Source organism: Hemitrygon akajei, chromosome 12 (assembly GCF_048418815.1).
Source record: "Hemitrygon akajei chromosome 12, sHemAka1.3, whole genome shotgun sequence".
NCBI classification, from domain to species: Eukaryota; Metazoa; Chordata; class Chondrichthyes; order Myliobatiformes; family Dasyatidae; genus Hemitrygon; species Hemitrygon akajei.
The window spans coordinates 58,128,706-58,150,797 of record NC_133135.1 but is presented as its reverse complement, the minus strand read 5'-3'; the positions used below and the strand labels follow the sequence as shown (position 1 = coordinate 58,150,797).

The following is a 22,092-nucleotide window of genomic DNA, read 5'->3' as shown; positions in this document are numbered from 1 at the left end:
GTATCTATTTTCATCGGTTGCGTTGTGTTTGTAAGTGCTTTTTTTGCTTTTAAAAGAACCTTAAAAATCCACAGCTTGTGTAAACATATTGAAGGAAATCCGTGTACAAAAGTCACTGAGGATTAAGTCCAAATGCGGTAAAACTAACTGATAACAGATGTGTTTAGCCATGGAATTATAATTTCCTTGATGGTAACATTATTAACTGGTGGATTTTGTAAAAGGATTGGCAAATTCTAAAAGAACTCTGTTGAAATAATGTTGGAGATCTGTTCGCACAGGATCGATTTAACACAAAAAGCTTTTATTTATTATTCATTTGAATAATGGATCAGGCCTTTTACTTTTTGAGTGTAATCCAGCCCACAGAGGTCTATAGGAAAGTTATGATCTCTGGCACTGTAAACGACCTTTCTCAAATTAAAATCTGGTGGCCATAAACTCAAAGGATAAAATTGGCAAGAGTAGGTATAGATTGGCAGCAAACTCTAACTTTTGCTTGGACAGCTGAATTCCTGTAGACACAACAGGAACTTGGTGGGGGGGGGGGGGGGGGGAAATTGTCAGGACAAAAATATTAGCATTGCAGTTTATTCAAATTGTGTTATATCTGATTGGCAAGGTCCTTAGTGTGATTAGAATGGCATGTCCAACATCAAATATGCTCCATTGTCTAGTCTTAACACCTCTAGCCAAAATTAAAAATTTTTAAATGTAATCTTATATCTTTTAAAAAATTAGTTTACTTAAGAGTCTTATTTATAAATCTGAGATCAATTGCATCATTATTCCACAGGCCGTCTCCTGGTTCAGAAGGCCCAATTTATGGACACCTGTACATGCGAATAACCTCCTAAATGCTATTAAATTCAGATGTCCACACACACAGTACATATATTGGATCCTCTGCATGTCAGACTCATTTCCTCTTTCCACGTTTAGCATATGTTCTCTCTTATTATTGTTCTCTGATTTTGATAATCATTCTATTCAAAACTGCAGAATCTGGTTACCACATTGAGAGATTTTTGTGTATTTTATGGCTTATGGACAAAATTGACATGGACATCTGTAAAAATGGAACCTGCATCCCTGGAATGCTTTGTATTAGTCAGACTGGGAAGTGCAGTAGAAGTCGGTTCACATCTGACAACATGGTAGTCTTCAGCAAACAAGGAAGATAGGGGTGGGGGGCTTGGGGAGAAGATATCTCATGGCTGGAAAGGGTGGGAAGATAGTGGCCAGGTTTGTAGGATTGGGTGTGTGGCCATGAAGGATGGTGTGAGTGGAGAGTGATAGTGAAGCAGATCACTCATTGAAGGTATAATGAACTGTTAGAAATGGTGGTGGTGCATGGAATGTGTGGAAATTTGTGTTCATTGACAGGGTGGGTGTGGCAAGATGCGGGACTAATATTCTCAGAATGAAAGTTTGTTAAGGTTGAGTGTGCAGGATAGGTAAGAGGGTTTAGGAGCTCAGTAGGGGATTGGTGTCTGGCAGCACCTTGAGTTTGCCCTTCATGGGCTTCGCTCTGCTCTTGGGCAGGTACAGCTGATCAGAATTTATGCATGTGACTTTAAAGCCCTCCCTTCAGGTAGCATACAGACCTGGGGAAAAGCCAGGCTTGCCATGAAGGCATCAATCTGGTTTCTGGTTTCCGGCTTCTGACTTTGACATGTAAGCAGAACCTGTGTCAGGCATAGGGCATAGAGCAGTAACAAGTCCTTCAGCCTGTCATGTTGTGTCAAACTAATTAAGCTGAAGGCATCTAATTAAACTAATTCCTTCTGCCTACACATCGTCTGTATTTGTTCATTCTCTGCGTGTTCATGTGTCTGTTTTTGAACCTTTTTATCACTTCTACCAACACACCTAGCCTCACGTTCCACTTCTGAATCAAATGAGCATGTTTCCTCACTGCTTTAATGGAGCATTGGAGGTTATTGTTTAACTACAGATTATGAGGTATGTGGGGATTTAATTTTCCTCCAGTGTTCTCAAAGTTTATTTGATCTACTGGGATACAGTAGGATATCTGAGAGCACTCCACAAAATTTAAACACGTATGAAATTGTTGATTCACTAATCACCAAAGTAACTGACCAATTCTCACAGATATCTTGACTATACTTCTTCCTACCCTGTCACCTGTAAAAATGCCATTCCCTTTTCTCAGTTCCTTCATCACCACTGCATCTGTTCCCAAGATGAGACTTCCCTTTCCAGAACTTCCAAGGTGTCCTCCTTTTCAAATGAGTTTTTCCTCTTTCCATCATTGACGCTGCCCTCACTTGCATGTACCCCATATCTGGGACTTCCACCTTCACCCCAGCTTCCTGCCACCCTAACAGGGGTAGAGTTCCTCTTGTCTCTATTTTCCTTCCACACGAGCTTCTGAATCCCGCTCTTCATTGTTTGTGACTTCTGCCATCTTCAGCAAGATCCTACCACCAGAAAATGTTTATCTCCCTCCCCCAACTGTCTTATTTTCATGGGAATTGCTCTCTCCATGTTTCCCTTGTATATTTGTCCCTCTCCACTCCTCTCATTCCTGGCACTTACCCCTGCAAGTGGAAAAAGTGCTATATCTACCCATTCACCTCCTCCTTCACCTCCATTCAGGGCCCCAAACAGTCCTTCCAGGTGAGGCAACACTTCAGTTGCAAATCTGTTGGGGTTGTGTGCAGTATAAAGTGTGCCCGATGCGGCCTCCCCTACATTGGTGAGACCCAAAGTGGATTGGGGAACCGCTTCGTCGAGCACCTTCGATCCATCTGCAACAAGCAGGATTTGCTGATGGCCAATCATTTTAATTCCAATCCCCACTCCAATTCCAACATGTCGGTTCATGACTTCCTCTACTGCTCTGATGAGGCAACTGTCTGGTTGGAAGAGCAACACCTCATATTCCATATGGGTAGCCTCCAACCTGATGGCATGGACATCGATTTCTCTAATATCTGGTAAGTTTTCCCTATCCTCTTCTTCCATTCCTTACTCTGGCTGCCCTGTTGTTTCTTTTCTTCTCCTTATCTGCCTAACACCACCACCCCCCCCCCCCCCCCGCGATGCCCCTCCTCCTTCCCTTTCTCCCGTGGACCACTCTTCTCACCTCCAGCCCTTTACCTTTTCCTCCTATCACCTCCCAGCTTTTCACTTCATTCCCCTCCCTCACCCATCGGGTTTCACTTATTACCTTCTAGCTCGCACTCCTTCCACTCTTCCCACCTTTTTATTCTGGCTTCTTCCCCCTTCCTTTCCAGTTCTCGGCCCTATACGTGGACTGTTTATTCCTTTCCATAGAGGCTGCCAGGCCTTGAGTTCCTCCAGCTTATGTGTGTGTGTGTGTGTGTTGCTAAAGAAACTTTACCTTGACGTAGGAGTGACATTGGAATTTTACCTTCATCTAAAGATGTTGGTGCTGGATAAAGCAACATTTTAATTTTAAATGTGCAATGCCACTTTCAAGTTGCGGTAAATGCTTTGAGCTGTAGAGGAACAAATTATTTTCCTGTGACAGCCTCCAAGTGTTGTAATACTGATTGAGTTCAGTTTCAAGTTTGAAAAGGAGAAGCTGGTATCAGGTGTATCGATATTTCAGTGGAACAAAGGAAATTACAGTGGTATGAGAGAGGAATTGGCCCAAGTTGATTGGAAAAGTAAGCTAGATAGAGGGACAGTGGAGCAGAATTGGATGGAATTCCTACAAGAAATAAGGAAAGTGCAGGAAAAATATATTCCAAGAAAAAAGAAAATCATGAATGGAAAAATGGCACAAATGTGGCTAACGAGAGAAGTTAAGGCTAAAATAAAAGCAAAAGAGACGGCGTACAAGGAAGCAAAAAAGTGGGAAATCTGAAGATTGGACGACTTTTAAAAAGTTACAGAAGGAAACTAAGAAAGTCATTAGGAATGAAAAGGTGAATTATGAAAACAAGTTGGCAATTAACATAAAAAAGGATACTAAGGGTATTTTTAAATATATGAAGAGTAAAAGAGTAACATGGGTAGATATAGGACCAATTGAAAATGATGCTGGAGAAATTATAATGGGTAACAAAGAGATAGCAGGGGAACTAAATGGGTATTTTGCATCAGTCTTCACAATGGAAGACATTAGCAACATACCTGATAACCAGAGGTCTCAGGGAATAGAATTAGGTACAGTCAAGATTACTAGAGAGAAAGTGCTTGGGAAGCTAAATGGACTAAGGATAGATAAGTCTCCCGGACTGGATGAGGTGCACCCATGGGTTCTGAAGGAGGTGGCTTTGGAGATTGTGGAGGCATTGGAAATGATCTTCCAGGAATCAGTAGACTCTGCCATGGTTCCAGAGGACTGGAAGGTTGCAAATGTAATTCCGCTGTTTAAGAAAGGAGGGAGACAGCAAAAAGAAAATTACAGACCTATAAGTCTGACATCAATAGTTGGAAAGTTATTGGAGTCGATCCTCAAGGAGGAGGTTATGAAATACCTCAAGGTGCATGACAAGATAGGCCCAAGCCAGCATGGCTTCAAGAAGGGAAGAACCTGCCTCACCAACCTATTGGAATTTTTTGAGGTAATCTCAAATAAGATTGACAAGGGAGAGACTGTGGATGTTGTGTATTTGAATTTTCAAAAGGCCTTCGATAAGGTGCCGCATAAGAGGCTGCTTAATAAGATGAGAGCCCATGGAATTACAGGAAAGTTATTGGAATGGGTGGAGCATTGGCTGATAGGCAGAAAGCAAAGGGTGGGAATAAAGGGATCCTATTAGTTGCTGGTTACTAGTGTGTATTCCGTAGGGGTCAGCTTCTTTTTACACTGTATATCAGTGATTTAGATAATGGATTAAATAGTTTTGTGGCTAAGTTTGCGGATGACACCTAGATAGGTGGAGGAGCAGGAAGTGTTGAAGAAACGGAAAGTTTGCAGAGAGACTTGGTCAATTTAGGAGAGTGGGCAAAGAAATGGCAAATGAGATACAATGTTGAGAAATGTACAGTTGTACATTTTGGAAGAAGAAATAATCGGGCAGATTATAATATAGATGGGGAGAAAATTCAAAAATCAGAAGTGCAAAGGGACTTGGGGGTCCTCGTGCAGGATACACTAAAGGTTAACCACCAGGTTGGATTGGCAGTAAGGAAAGCGAATGCTATGTTGGCATTCATTTAAAGAGGAGTAGTGTATAAGAGTAAGAAGGTGTTGGTGAGGCTCTATGGGGCACTGGTGAGACCTCATCTGGGATACTGTATGCAGTTTTGGGCCCCCTATCTTAGAAGGGACGTACTGATGTTGGAGAGAGTTCAGAGAAGATTTACGAGGATGATTCCTGGAATGCGGGTGCTAGCATATGAAGAGCGTTTGTCGGCTCTTGGACTGTATTCATTAGAGTATAGAAGAATGAGAGGGGATCTCATAAAAACATGTTGAAAGGGTTGGACAGAGTAGATGTGGAAAGGCTGTTTCCCTTGGTGGGTGAGTCCAGGACAAGAGGCCACAGTCTTAGAATTAGAGGGTACCCATTTAAAACAGAGGTGAGGAGAAATTTTTTTAGCCAGAGGGTTGTGGATTTATGGAATTTGTTGCTACATACAGCTGTGGAGGCCCAATCATTGAGGGTGTTTAAGGAGGAGATTGATAGGTATCTAATTAGTCAGGGGATCAAGAAATATGGGGAAAAAGCCAGAAATTGGAACTAGATGGGAGAATAGTTTAGCTCATGGTGGAGTGGTGGAGCAGACTCAATGGGCTGAATGGCCTACTTCTGCTCCTTTGTCTTGTATTGTCTTGTGATCACTTATTTTCCAGACCTAGTACCTTTCTGACCGATTTCCACTTCTGCACCCTGCGCTGGAAATTTGATCACACATTGATTTTTAATGAAGTTGTGAGGTGTGCTTTTTGGCATTGAGTTTGGCTTTAAGGCCATTGTTTTAAATGTTAGGTAGTTTTAAATTCACAGTAAAGTGTGAGTTGCCAGTGGGTATCTTTACCTGGACCTCTTAGCCAATGAACAGACATTTGGTATACCATAGAGAGGCACAAAACACTGCAGATGTCAGAATCCAGAGCAACAAGTAATCTGTAGAGGAACTTAGCAGCTCACACAGTGTCTGGTAGGGTGTGAGGAAGTTGGTAAGGAGGAATTCTCAAAGTTTCAGGCCAATACTCTGCATCATTTGCGCAAGTGTGTTCTGATTTGGCTTGTACATGCAGTTAATCAGTTTTGAGATGTGGATTAAATGTGCATAACCATTTCCTGAAAATATGCTGAAAATCAAAAATTGAAGAAATTCTAGTTGATGTATTTTATTGTCTGATTATCTGAGAAGGCAGTGCATTGAAATTACAGACTCCTTACTGCAAACAGAAGATATAGCATTGCAGAGAGATAGGATGCTACTTTGTCCCTAATACATGTCCAAGTTACAGATTTTGTCATTATAGTTTAATCCTTTTAGTGTTGGCATCATTCTGATGTATCAGCACTGCAGGACTTAGTAACTGAGGAAATGCTCTAGTCAGGTGGGTGGCAAGCCTGGAGGAAGAAATCAAGCTTGTTTCAGGTTAGTAATCTTTAATGAGGAAAGTAAGCATGAAAGCCAGCTTTAAGTTCTAGAAGCAGGAGGGATGAAATCAGGTGGAAAGCAGGAGAGAATGAGTGATAAAAAAAACAAGGAAGTGGTAATGGAATAACAGTTGGGAAAAGATGGGTCTAATGGACGTGAATCTTCCAAGAGGACCACAACCTTGTTGCAGCTCGGAGGCTTGTATGCCTCAATGACCCAGAGACCTACGTCGTCTGGAGTCAGAGATTTGTGGTTAGGCAGTCGGTTGGGTCACCAATGCCAAACAGGTCAAAGGATAGAAGCCAGACTAAGAGTGGTGTACCAGTCCTCCAGGTTTGGGTATTGAAAACAAGGCTAACAACCCTGACTGGTAAAACAATGGAGAATTCTTCTACGTCTGTGTGTGACGGTACTCCTGAGTCTCCACAAAGAACTTGCATGACCATGAGTAGTGAAAACTGAGCCACTGACGTGATGAGGAAAGCCCTGAACACCACCAGAGGTGGGGGACCTTCGTCACTGTCCAAAATGCTAGTTGTGTAACGGAGAGTAGAGAGAGCGTGGATGTGAATGAAATCTGAAACGAAGAAAGAAGTTGCTGGAAATATGGGGACATGAGAGACTGCAGATGCTGGAAGCTGGGGCAATAAATAAACTGCTGGAAAAACGGCAGATCAGGCAGTAACTGTGAAGCAAAATGAGCAGTCTACATCCTTCATCTGGACTGATTCAGAGTTCTGATGAAGACCATAAGACATAGGAGCAGAAACAGGCCATTCTGTTTATCTCTGTTCTGGACATCCCTCAATTCTGAAACAAATAGTGAAAACTGACACAAAATACTATTAAGTTGATCCACTGTTTCTTTGTCCCAATGGTCTGATTTCCACTCTTGTCTCTCTTTTACTTTTTTAATGAAGGGACCTGACCTGAAATATTGACTGGCCATTTTGCTCCATGAATGCTGCCTGATCCACTGAGTTGCTCAAGCAGTTTGCTTGTTGATGGAAATATGACCTGTAACATCTCTAGTTGTCAGTTTTCCTGTTAGCTGTGGCCAGATTTAATTGGAGCAGAGCATCGTGCAGGTGTAATGTACGTCTTTCAGTCTCAGTAGCCAACTTTCCATTAGCTTTTTTTGATCTCCTTACAGTTATTTCTGTGCTTGAGCTTCTCAAGGAAGAATTCTTCAAAATTAAGAAAGTAGGATCTCAATACTATTTAAGGGAATGAAAAAAAAACCCAGAAGGTAACCATTTCATTTTGGCTGTGTTGCAGTTTGGCAAAAGTATGTTGCAAATTATTTGTCCAAAAGAACTATTTTTCGGTAGTACCTTGGTTGAAAAGTTGCCACTGTATTAACTAATTGGGAATGAGAAAATATCTTATTTTTAATCAGTTTTGCAAACATTTAAGGACTAGGCAATGCATGCTTTTATGATCATTGCTGAATCTCCAGAAATGCTGTGCACTTTCGATGTTTGTATCTTCTTTAGGTTTGTGGGTGAAATTAAGGTGAAAAGTCATAAAGGAACTGTTACCGAAAATACTTGAGTAAACTGGACTGATCTGCAAGCTCAGTGGAACAAAGCTTCAATCACCTGAAAACAGTGGGGCATGATTTCTAATGTATTCTTAGTCCACTTGTTCCACTTGCGAATCGCTGTTACGAGAAATAAATTCACATTATTGTAAAGGACAGAATCGTCAAAGGCAAGAGTTATCTCATTATCTGATAGATGTTCCAGAATATAAAATATTGAATATAGTTCCAAATACTGTATTCGACATGAAGCACAATAAGCAGTATTACTACAATTGAATAAAATTCACTAAAAACTCACTCAAAGTTCAAAGTAAGATTTATTATCAGAGTACATACATGACACCACATACAACCCTGATATTCTTTTTCCTGTGGCATACTCAGCAAATCTGCAGAATAGTAACTGTAAACAGGATCTATGAAATAGCAAGAGCATAGACAACAACAAACTATTAAAATGCAACTATAAATAAAATAACAGTAAATAACTAGAGTGTGAAATAACAAGGTGAAGAATCCTTAAAGTGAGGTCATTGGTTGTGGGAACATATCAACAGGTGAGTGTAATTGTCCTCTTTCGTTCAAGATGGTTGAGGGGTAGTAACTGTTCTTGAACCGGTAGTGCGAGTCCTGAGGACCTTCTACCGGATGGCAGCAGCGAGAAACGAGCATGGCCTGAGTGGAGATGCTGCTCTGCTATGACAGTGTTTCAGGTAGATGTGCTCAGTGGTTGGGAGGGATTTACCCATTTCACCAACAACCATGAAAACACCTGAATGTAAGACTCTGACTAGTTCCATCAGCCCTGTTTTGTCGCTTTTATGTTTTGAACATGTTCTAGGGTTGTAATTATTTTAATACCAGAAATGAAATGGTCTATTAACTTCATTGTAGTAATTATGAGCACTGTTTCCTCTAAACTCAGCAGTTGTGCAGCCGTGCAGAAACTAAAATAGCCTTTGTTGCCACTTAGCTGGAATTGTCTTTTACATAATGTTAGTATAATTTTGAAATCTATGTTAATTTATTTGTGAACTACCTTGTAGTTAATTATGTGTTAGTGAATTCATAGATTTTCTAAATAATAAATGTACTACAACTTTTACTTTGAAACATTTTAGAGCTTCAATGTATTTTTTCAAATTACCACACTGTTACAAACTGTAATGATAAACACAGAATGGAAGTCAGTAGCTTACTGTTAATAAACTGCCATTGCCATAATATGCCTAGTACAAAAAAAATGTTTAAGTGCTGCACACCTTTCAGGCTGTGGTTAAAAATTACAATGTTCAGAGTAATGTTTGGTCTGTGCAGCCATGAAAAAGAAAATTGGAAGGAATGTTGATTATGAATTACAACCCCCTATGAAAATCAGAAAGTTGATTGGAAATTACAACTTATCCCAAACTAGTTGATCAGATGATAACTATAGATGGCACTATTGCAACATTGTAATTGTTTTTAAGCTACTCAATGTAACTTGATAATTTAATGCTGGCAATTTTTTAATTCATCTAGAATGATCTTAGGCAGCAAGAATGTAATTTGCTGACATTGAATTTTGGAACGTTTGCTGAAATTTGCTTAAATTCTTATTTATTGGAACAAATGAATGTTAAAGTCATAAAATAAAACTAATTGAAAAATTCTTCAGAATTAAAGAAGATGCAAAATTGGGGAACCGTTACAAGATTTAATTATCAAAGAGTAATTTAAATATTTGGAGCTGTAATTTTAAGATTGGAATATGATGTAGTTGCACTTTTAAATGCCTTCGTTGTTCTTCTCTCCGAACCTTTGGTTGTGTCACAACAGCTGTTACATTTTTACCTGGTTTAACAACCACTACCCCATCCATTCCATTACTTATATGTTTAAAGAAATATTTCTTAACACGAGCCATTAATTTCAGTATTGCTGGTATGTTCTATCTGATTTTTTTCTTATTTTGTAGTATAATATATTAATAAATTTCTAAATTTAAGTTTCTGATGAGTCTCCTAAGGTTAATTTTATTTGTCTGTTGTTAAGTTTGAAGTGCTGCTGAATACTGACACTTGCTTCAGGACTGAAGTTGATGTGTTGTGGTATGATGGTAATGGGGGTAATTATGGAACACGAAGTAATACAGTTTAATCCATAGTATCTGCTTCGCTACAGAATGCCCTCTGGGAAAGTGCTTATTATACAGTTAAATATCTCACAATCCTATTTAAATTCCAGAATTTTATTCAGAATCTCCCTCCAGATTTGAATAACAGTACATTATCTCTAGTCTGTAAAACTGTTTATATAAATTCTGGTTGTTTCAATGCCAATAAAAATCAATACTAGAAATGCACATGCATATCATACAAAAAAAGTTCTTTGCACCAGTCTGCATTTTAACATTTTCAGACACACAGCATTTTGTTTCAAAAATGACACATAGATGTGAGTGAAATGCTCAGATTGACATTTATTATTACTGCTTTATTATCCCAAGAGGCTCCTTGCAGCACATCTTCAATTGCTGTAGTTCATGAGAAATTCTACCTGGTGAGATAGGAGTTTTAAATACTGTAGAGGGGCTGCATTTCCTGAAGGTCATAAGCAAATCTTGTAATATGAGAAATAGTAATGGTGGACAAGGTGATGGCAGATGAACTGAGTATTTTGCATTAGTCTTCATTGTGAAAGATACTAGCAGTGTGTCAGAAGAGAGGGAAGAGAAGTGAGTGCAGTTACTATTACTAGGGAGAATGTGCTCAAAAAGCTGAAAGGCCTAAGGGTAAATTAGTCACCTGGAATAGATCAACTGCTCCCTAGGGTTCTGAAAGAGCTAGTGTTAGAAATTGTGAAGACATTAATAATGATCTTGCAAAAATCACTGGACTCTGACATGGATCCAGAGGACTGGAAAATTGCAAATGTTACTCCACTCTTTAAGAAAGGAGGGAGGCAGCAGAAAGGAAATTATAGGCCAGTTGCCTGACCTCAGTGGTTGGGAAGATGTTAGAGTCAATTGTTAAGGATAAGGCTATAGAGTACTTGGTGACACAGGACAAGATAGGACAAAGTCAGCATGGTTTCCTTCAGGGAAGATCCTGCCAGATGAATCTGTTGGAATTCTTTGAGGAGATTACAAGTAGGATAGATAAAGGGGATGCAGTGCATGTTGTATATTTGGACTTTCAGAAGGCCTTTGACAAGGGGCCACACATGAGGCTGCTTTCCAAGTTAAGAGCCCATGGCAATAAAAGGAAAGTTACTGGCATGGCTGATTGGTAGGAGGCAGTGAGTGGGAATTAAAAGATCCTTTTCTGATTGGCTGCCAGTGAATAGTGGTGTTCCACAGGGGTCAGTGTTGGAACCACTACTTTTTATGCTGTATATCAACGACTTAGATAATGGAAGGGATGACTTTGTTGCCAAGTTTGCAGATGATATGAAGATTGGTGGAGGGGCAGTTAGTGTTGAGGAAACAGGTAAGCTACAGAAGGACTTAGACAGATTAGGAGAATGGGCAAGAAAGTGGCAAATGAAATACAATATTAGAAAATGCATGGTCATGCACTTTGGTCATGGAAATAAATGTGCAGACTATTTTCTAAATGGGGAGAAAATCAAAAATCTGAGATACAAGGGACTTGGGAGTCCATGTGCAGAACACCCTAAAGGTTAACTTGCAGGTAGAGTTGATGGTGAGAAAGGCAAATGTAATATCAGCATTCATATCTAGAGTTCCAGAATACAAGAGCTAGGATGTGATGCTGAGGCTTTATAAGGCACTAATGAGGCCTCATCTTGAGTATTGTGAACCGTTTTGGGCCCCTCATCTTAGAAAAGATGTGCTGGCATTGGAGAGGGACTAGAGGAGGTTCACAAGGATGATGCTGGGAATTAAAGTGTTGTATGAGGAGCGTTGATAGTTCTGAGTCTGTAATCACTGGTATTTAGGTGAATGAGGGGGGATCTCATTGAAACCTTTTGAATGTTGAAAGGCACAGACAGTGTAAATGTGGAAAGGATGTTTCCCATGGTGGGGAAGTCTAGGACAAGAGTGCTCAGCCTCAGGATAGAGGGGCGTCCATTTAAAACAGAAATGTGGAGAAATTTCTTTAGCCAGAGGTTGGTGAAATTGTGGAATTTGTTACCACAGGCAGCTGTGAAGGCAGGTTGTTGGGTGTATTTAAGGCAGAGCTTGAGAAGTTTTTGATTGGACATGGCATCAAAGGTTATGGGGAGAAGCCAGGGAGTGGGGCTGACGAGGGGAAAGAAAAGATCAGCCATGATTGAATGGTGGATCAATCAATGAAAGTCACAAGGCTAACTGCAACCTCAGTTCAGAGGCAACAAAGAGGAAGCAAGGTGCTGGCATTGTCAACGACATTTATTATGAATGAATAATGTCAATAGAGATTGATCTTTCATAATATATAATTGGGCTAACTTCTGTCTCAGACTAGTATTTAACAAGATAACAGGCAGTGGTGAGATGCATGGCAGCAAAATCTATCCACCCTTGAACACTCTATTTCAGGAATTCCATAGACATTTCCTCCCAGCTTCCTTGTTTCACGCAACCTTATCTTCAATGAGTGTTCTGAAGCTTTGCAAGAAGCTTAGGAATAGAGCTTTGGGAATGCCTCAAACATATTTTTTGCTTGAGAGAATAAAGAGGCCGCTGGCAACATCCTACATGTATACACGCCTGCGGGTATACTGGGTGCTATTTAGAGTGGCCAGTTTACTTACTAGCCCACTCATCTCTGGGGAATGGGAGGAAATTTGAGTATCCTGGGGAATGGGGAAAAGGGGCAAATTCCTAACAACAGCACCAAAAGTCAGGATTGAACTGTATGGCCCCAGTGTTTAACATTCCATTATGGTTTGTATAATTTTAAATATGATTTGCTGGTCATGGAACATCCAAATCTGCATTAGTAGAATGGTAGCACCATGTAGCACTTTTTAAAAATAGTTCCTATTGTCCTGTGATACCTTGGGCTGTGTGAGGTTTGGGTTCTTTTATGTTCAATGACGTGATTATAAGGAGGTCATCCTCGTCCCCTTGATCTGTCTATTTGCTTTCTCTGTCAAGGGTACAGCATTGAGGTCAGGTGTACACTGTTAACAAACGGATTCCTAGCGAACTGTGTTTGAGATCGTACTTAAAGAAGGAAGATCATATTATGCCACTGTATAAGAGAACCGAGAGATTTTTTTTATAAACCCTTTCCAGTCGGACAAAATCTTCATAACATTTGCCACAATGATGGGTCTTAAGCCCCAGGAAGCAATTTGACAATGGTGGATCTGCAAAACATAAATTCACACTTGGTGTGTACATCAGAGTTAATCGCTCAGCACTGGCAGCAAATTCTGGCACATTGGGCCTATACTTGTTTTGTCTATTGTCTCCCCTTTGAATAGGAGTGGTATGTGATCCGTTTTCAAACTTACGATTCCTTCTAACTGTTGAATTTCTATCTCACTTTGGTTGTCTTGTAACTTGATAGCCCGTTCTTTGCTTTAGTGAGCTGTCCGCTGATAACTGTGTAAACTGATTTGATGATAGACGAATTGTAAATGGCATCAGCAGCAAACTATGTCTAACACTAAGCAGGAATTACAGGCTGGTAAGCCTAACTTCAGTGGTGGGAAAGTTATTGGAGGCGATTCTGAGGGACAGGATCAACCAGTATTTGGAAAGGCAAGGGATGACTGGGGACACTCAGCATGGCTTTGTGTGTGAGAAATTGAATCTTACTAATGTTACAGTTTTTTTAAAAGTTGATTAAGAGGATTGACAAGAGCAGGGTGGTAACCTGTATACATGAACTTCAGCAAGGCCTTTGATAAGATCTCGGGTGGGCTGGTTTGGAAGGCTAGATCACATGGGATCCTGGATCAGCTGGAAAATTGTCTTGGTAGTAGGTGTCAGAGGATAGTAATGGAGTTTTTTTTTCCAGACCTGAGACCTGTGACCAGAGGTCAGTGGTGTACCACAGAGGTCAGTGCTGAATTCACTGTTATTTGTCTTCAGTATTAAAGGATACAGATTGTTTGTGGATGGCACCAAATTTGTGGTATATTAGACAGAGAAGACTATTAATACAAGATCTAGATCAGTTGGGAAAGTGGGACAAAGAATGGCAGATAGAATTTAACTTAGCCAATGCTGAAACTCTTCAATGGATATGTTTTGTAAGGCAGGCTCTATCATAAATGAACAATTCAATGGTATGTGATATCACCTTAGATTATTTAATTGCTTAGGTCATATATGTCAAACTCAAGGCCCGTGGGCCAAATCCGACCCGTGGTGGAATTATCTTTGGCCCGCGAGATAATATCTAATTACTATTAAAGCTGGCCCCAGTAATTGAAGCGCCTATGGCGTATGATATGGCTAATGCTGAGTTTATTCAGGTACCAGGTTTTCAGGGTTTTTAGTGTTTATTCGGCAGTCTTGCTCGGCAGTCTTCTTCCTAAGAAACGGAATTTGTAAAGTGAAACACTTTGTAGTTATAGCAGAGACTGAGACACATGAGAGCAGGCTGAAAAAACGGAGGCAACGAAAGCTGCGTTCGCACGCGTCCGACTGATCCGGCCCGCATGAAGCTGCATTTTGCTCAATCCGGCCCGTGTCCTAAAATGAGTTTGACACCCCTGGCTTAGGTGTTCAATGGGAATGTATAAATAAAAAGTTAAACTATAGCTCTGTTGATAATGCAACTGACAATGTTCAGCATTTCATTTGTCTCAGATTTTCTTTGTTTAGCTTTTTTGTGAATTGTTTAAATAATTGGGTGCAAATATTATTTAGTAGCTTTTAGTACAAATATTATTTAGTAAACCAATGATTGTATCACACAAACAGACCTGCATTTATTTTCAGTTCATCTTCCTTTAATACAGTACATGATTTTTAGTGGCAGGAAATGTTTAATGCATATACGTTTTAATTGCAGCTAGTTAATAAACTATTTAAGTGAAATCCATTTTGAAACAATGTTCCTGTTTCATGGATGTTTATCTTTGGAAACTAGAATTAAATGACTGGGATTTATGATTTTTATCCAGAGGTTGGGGAAAATATCACAGTACTAGTAAGGAGATTAAAAAAATTTACCTTTGGTGAACTGTGTATTGTCATTGCAGCATGTGAATTGGGCTTTACTTGTTCATCAGCAAACACGAGGAGTTAAAACAAACACAGAAATCCTTAAACACTCAGTGTCTGAGCTATTAACTGCAGTTCAGGTTACTGACTGGATTGTGCTCATTTTCAAATTAGATTGGTTCAAATGATTATATTGCTTAGGTGATTTTGATTGCTACAGCATGGCCCATTAATGTATTAATGAGGAGCAGGAAAACTAAGTTTTTTTTCCATTCCTCTTTTAGTTAAAAGGGTACAGGATCAATAGGATGTCCAGAGCTGCCTAAGTTCACCCCATCATAGGTGCAATATTTCTGCTCGATGTTTGATTTCACATCACAGGATACATTTACACACTGAACCATTAGAGCAGGAATTAAATCATCCGAAAACTATTTAACTTTATTTTTTCATGAACCTTTTCTATTTCTTGGGTTTCATAGGATTTATTTTTGTTAATGATTTATCCTGGTCAGGTATAAGAATCGACATCAAGTGTTGGGCAACTGAAGACCTAATGTTGTTCGTCTGTACATTGGACCCAGAAGACCAGAAAATGAGCAAGTTTGCAAAGTACAGAATGAAACATCAAAATCAGCTGTAAGTTAACAAACTAAATAATCTTTTTGGGTAACATAATCTAGCCAAAGGAAATTCCCTGAAGTCCAGAAAATAGACCAAGGATGATTTTGTTTCCGGCAGTACTGTGAGATACTTGGAGGCCATTCTCAAAGTAATGCGATATGGATCAATGCCTGAAATTCCATTCATGGTGACCTCAGTTACATTTGTGTAACAGCAGAAGTTGTTGCCTCCCAATGACATTATGTTCTGTTACTGGAGAGCAACATTGACTGCTAACTTTGGCATGATTTCACAGCAAAATAGTCCATGAATAAAAGGGATGAATCAAATCTGCTAAGAATTAGATGAAACTGAAATGGTGCATCTCTCGATTGGCTGCTTGTAAGGATTAGAGAATATTTATTTTGGCAAACAACTTAGGCTGCTTCATCAAAGTTCAAAAAGTTCAAAGTAAATTTTATTATCACAGTACATATATGCCACCACATCAGACTCTGAGCTTCATTTTTCTATGGCCATACTCAGCAAATCTGTAGAATAGTAACTGTAACAGGATCAATGAAAGATCAAGTAGAGTAAAGAAGACAATAAATTATGCAAATAAATAAATACCAATAAATAACGAGAACATGAAATAACAAAATAAAGAGTCCTTAAAATGAAATCATTGGTTGTGGTGACATTTCAGTGGATGGGCAAGTGAGTGTAATTGTTTCAGTTTGTTAAAGAGCCTAATGGTTGAGGGGTAGTAACTGTTCTTGAACTAGGTGTTGCAAGTTCTGAGTCTCTTGTACCTCCTACCTGATGGCATCAGTGAGAAAATAGCATAGCCTGGGTGGTGAGGACCTCTGACGATAGATGCTGCTTTCCTACGACCTTGCTTCATGTATATGTGCTCAATGGTTGGGAGGGCTATTCCCAAGATGGCTTTCCATCCAGCATAATATCAGCAGTGAGGATATATGGTGATGACTATACCATGCTCAATTGCACATGCAGCAATACAACATTCTTGCCTGCTAACAAGATTTGTGGCATGAAAGTAGCAGGCAGTCACTCTCCAACAAGAAAGGATCTAGCCACCTACTCTTAAATCCAGTGGCATTGCCATTGCTGAGTTCTGCATCAATAATGCTGTATTTCTGTGCTCATCAGAACCAGAACCAGAAATCTAGCTGAACCAGCCAGATTCATACCGCGCTGCAACAACAGACAATAGACAATAGGTGCAGAAGTAGACCATTCGGCCCTTCGAGCCTGCACCGCCATTTTGAGATCATGGCTGATCATCTACTATCAATACCCGGTTCCTGCCTTGTCCCCATATCCCTTGATTCCCCTATCCATAAGATACCTATCTAGCTCCTTCTTGAAAGCATCCAGAGAATTGGCCTCTACTGCCTTCCGAGGCAGTGCATTCCAGACCCCCACAACTCTCTGGGAGAAGAAGTTTTTCCTTAACTCTGTCCTAAATGACCTACCCCTTATTCTCAAATCATACCCTCTGGTACTGGACTCTCCCAGCATCTGGAACATATTTCCTGCCTCTATCTTGTCCAATCCCTTAATAATCTTATATGTTGCAATCAGATCCCCTCTCAATCTCCTTAATTCCAGCGTGTACAAGCCCAGTCTCTCTAACCTCTCTGCGTAAGACAGTCCTGACATCCCAGGAATTAACCTTGTGAATCTACGCTGCACTTCCTCTACAGCCAGGATGTCCTTCCTTAACCCTGGAGACCAAAACTGTACACAATACTCCAGGTGTGGTCTCACCAGGGCCCTGTACAAATGCAAAAGGATTTCCTTGCTCTTGTGCTCAATTCCCTTTGTAATAAAGGCCAACATTCCATTAGCCTTCTTCACTGCCTACTGCACTTGCTCATTCACCTTCAGTGACTGATGAACAAGGACTCCTAGATCTCTTTGTATTTCTCCCTTACCTAACTTTACACTGTTCAGATAATAATCTGCCTTCCTGTTCTTACTCCCAGAGTGGATAACCTCACACTTATTCACATTAAACGTCATCTGCCAAGTATCTGCCCACTCACCCAGCCTATCCAAGTTACCCTGAATTCTCCTAACATCCTCATCACATGTCACACTGCCACCCAGCTTAGTATCATCAGCAAACTTGCTGATGTTATTCTCAATGCCTTCATCTAAATCGTTGACGTAAATCGTAAACAGCTGTGGTCCCAATACCGAGCCCTGTGGCACCCCACTAGTCACCACCTGCCATTCCGAGAAACACACATTCACCGCTACCCTTTGCTTTCTATCTGCCAACTAGTTTTCTATCCATGTCAATGTCTTTCCCCCCAGTGCCATGAGCTTTGATTTTACCCACCAATCTCCTATGTGGGACCTTATCAAATGCCTTCTGAAAATCGAGGTACACTACATCCACTGGATCTCCCTTGTCTAACTTCCTGGTTACATCCTTGAAAAACAGTTGAGAGGAAGATATCATGAGGCAAATGACTTTCCTCCTAACAACCCAAAGATGTTCCACCATATACAAGGCACAGTTCATGAATGTGATGGAATATTCTCTGCTTTCCTGGGTAAATGTAAGTCCAACAGCTCTCAACTAGCTTGACACCATCCCAGACCCATACAGCACCCCAAATATTCATTCCTCTACCAATATTGCGCAGTGGTTACAGTGTGAACTAACTACAATATCCACAACAGTTACCTGCCAAGCTACTTTAACAGCAACCTTTCAAGAAGGACAGGTGTAGTTAGCTTATGAGTCCCCTGCGGCCTGCATGTTAACTTGATTTGAAAATTGATTTGGCTTAAATTGTGGAACTCTAGATCCTGAAACTGAGTTAACAAATATAAACTTGCTGTCCCCTTTGTAATATTTTGACAAGATGATGATACATGGGATTAATGTCAGCCAGGTTTCCTATACTAAGTCTGCTGCTTGGAAATGTGGCTGAAGATCCAGTTGCCTAGATACTTCTGCCCTTGACCACAGTCTATATGGAGCTGATTCCTGGTGGTGAGTGGTCCTCAGGAGGTGCACTTCCAGTCTGTAGAAGAAATATTGAAAACTCCTCCAGCAGACTTAAATGCTAAGAAATAAAGTCCAATCAAAGGCATTAAATTACAAAGAACAATTAAAAATAAACTGCATTCCCTATTGTAAAACTGTGAAGTGGATGCCAAGTGCATCCGTTCTGTCTCTTCTGTTAGTCTAGTTCCACCATTTCTCTTCCAGAGCACACTGAGCAATTGATTTTTATGATCTATGTTCCACTGCCAGTAGTGGAGTTTAAACTCTGTTGCATTAGCGTCTGACTCACAACTTTCAAAGTGTTTGCAAACTAGTCTGATAGTATCAAAAGTTGGATGGGTGATCATCAGTAGTTCACCAGGGAACCTACAGTTATACTTAAAAACAATTCAATCCATTTTTTAAAGATCACCAAGGATCATGTTGTTTATTCCTTAAGGAGACAATAGATTAGAATCAGCTGTCTGTATTATTTTAAGGAAGAAGTTGCAATCTTTCCAATCTAGCAAAACATTTCAGGAAAAGAATGTTGATAAATTTAAATGACTTTAAAAGTCTTACTGTGATTTTGGATTGTGCTTCTTTGAAAAGTTTGGAACCGATTTAAACTGAATTAGAATACGTATGCTTTAAGAGAGGTTGAACAAATTAAAATTTTCTTTGGAGTGTTGAAGGCTGAGGGAAGACTTGAAGAAGTTTATAAATTGTGTGAAGCTTAAATAGACAGCTAGTATTTGTTTCCCAGATTTGATCTCTCTCATACAAGAGGGCATGCATTTAACATCAGATGGAAAAGTTTAAAAGAGATCCTTGGTGCAAGTATTTTTTTTGCAGAGTGGTGAAAGCAGATATGATGCGGGCTCTTGAGACACTTAAGTAGGCACTTGAATATGCAGAGAATGGAGGGAAATCGACCACATCTGGTCAACACACACAAAATGCTGGAGAAACTCAGCAAGTCAGGCAGCATGAATAGAGAGGAATAAACAGTTGATGTTTCAGGCCGAGATACTTCATCAGGACTGGAAATTAATTGGGCAAAAACCAGAATAAGAAAGTGGGGGAGGGCAAGGTGTATAAGTTGGCAGATGATAGGTGAGAGAGAAGGTGGGTGGGTTGGTGAGGTAGGAGGAAGAAAGTGAGAAGCTGGCAGAGGATAGGTGGAAGAATTAAAGGGCTAAAGAAGGAATCTAATAGGAATAGAGAGTGGAAGGAGGAGAGGAATCAGGGGAGGTGAGAAGAGAAGAGAAGGGGTGAGAGGGTAGTCAGATTGAAGGATGGAAAATGACAGAAGGACAGAGGAGGAAAAATTACTGGGTTAAAGAAATCAACGTTGATGCCATCAGGTTGGATGTTACCCAAAAGGAGTATGAAGTGTTACTCCTCCAACCCGAGTTTGCCTCATTATGGTAGAAGAGGAGACCATGCCTAGGCATATCAGAGTGGGAATGGGAGGTCAAATTCAAATGGATGGGCACTGGGAGATCCTGCCTTTTACAGCAAAGTAGTCCCCCAATCTACACTGGGTCTCACCAATGCAGAAGAGTCTGCACTGGGAGCACTGGATACGGTAGATGACCCAAACAGACTAGCATGTGAAGTGTCGCCTCACCTGGAAGGATTATTTGGGGTCCTGAATGGTAGTGAGGGAGTAGGTGTGGGTACAGGTGTTGCACTTGTCACACTTGCAGGGATAAGTACCAGGAGGGAGATCAGTGGGGAGAGATGAGTAGGCAAATGAGCCTTGTGGAGAGAAACCCCTATGAAAGTTGAAGAGGTTGGGAGGCAGGGAAATATGTGCTTAGCAGGTTAAAGTCTGGTAGGAGGGATTTAATTAGGCATCATTTAGCTTAATTAGTTCAGTGCATGGTGGGCCAAAGGGCCTGATCATGTGCATGTCCCACGTTTTAAGATTGGCTGTCTTTGAGGGGCGATCATGTATTATGGACATCTTGTTCTATTTATCCCTGTTTACATTTCAGAGAGTACTGCTTCAAGGAGGAGTATAGTTCAATAGCAGCTGACGACCTGCTGTATGTCACTCATTAACTCATTGATTATTGTCGATCTGTACTATACTTCGGAATTGTCAAATGAATACAATCAGTTAACAGAACTAAACCTTTAGTCTCGAAAGGAGTGCCTTGCAGGAATGTTAACTGCAGTTTTTACCTCACATATTGAGTGTTTACAGTCACATAGGTTTGTTTTACAATATTGTGTTTTTCTGATCTTGAAGAGTAAAGGCCTCTCTGACATCCCCATTCCATTGAGAATTGGTACTTGAGTTGTCTTTTGCATCTGCTGTTTGCAGGTTATTTGACCAGAAGGAAAGCAACACCTCAATTTACAGTAGTAATTGTGTGGAGCAGCAAGTATTTCAATGCACCATCCCTTCCCCCGATCTCAATCACAATTATTTCATTTGGATAGAGCTGATTACCAATTTTGGAACCTTGCAGTCACCTTTGATGTTTGTCACGCCAATAAATGTAGGTGAGTCTGGAAGAATTATGCTCTTGCAGTGTTTCATGCAATGAACAATTTTTGAGTGTATTATCATGAAGGATGAAACAGGAAGCAGAGAAAACACTTCAGCTTACATTAGTAATTGTGTGTGTGGAGCAGCATGTACGGTAACTAATTACACCTTCCCCTCCCCTGATCTGAATCACAAGTATTTCATCTGGATAGGCTGAGAAAAGGTATTATTACTAATGGTGGTTGAATGACCCTTCACTAAACTTCTAAAGTCTGTTGATTGTGGAAGAAAGAGTCGATCAGAAGTTTATGGAAAATAACTCGTATGCTTGATTTTACATTTTATGAGTTTTCAGGCAGCTAAGATTTTGGATGGAGCACATTTAGAGCAATCAGCGTTTCACTTCAAGAGAGCAGAGTAACATCATCATTAGTTTCTGTAAAACATAGAATACCTTTGAAGATATTTCAGATCATTCGTCCATACTGTAATTCAATTATGTGGCACTTTTGGTTAGCCAATATGATGTTTTATTGCACTTCACTAGAATGTAAGTGGATCTCCTGCAAATTAGATGGAAATTGGAAGAGATACACTCTTAATAAAGGTGGATATAAAATCAATTTAATGTTAAATTTTCCATACTGTTTTTAGGTGTCTTTCACCACAGTAAATTCGAGATCAGCTCTGAAACCTGATATAGATTGTTTGGTGGCTACACGAGTGAATCTGCAGATGCT

At 40.2% G+C, this 22,092-nt stretch overlaps 1 protein-coding gene across 8 annotated transcripts in view; it reads left to right on the top strand.

Annotated features, from left to right (window-relative positions):
- Window positions 1-22,092, top strand: part of lepr (leptin receptor) — a 212,608-nt gene that overhangs the window by 111,818 nt on the left and 78,698 nt on the right. For 6 of the 8 annotated variants that reach the window (XM_073063177.1, XM_073063178.1, XM_073063179.1 and 3 more), the window contains 2 exons: window positions 15,731-15,854; window positions 21,185-21,366. In XM_073063177.1, the coding sequence (XP_072919278.1) occupies window positions 15,731-15,854; window positions 21,185-21,366 (306 nt within the window). Of the gene's footprint in view, window positions 1-15,730; window positions 15,855-21,184; window positions 21,367-22,092 lie in introns of those variants that run through there. The other 2 variants (XM_073063182.1, XM_073063183.1) reach the window with 2 other exon arrangements.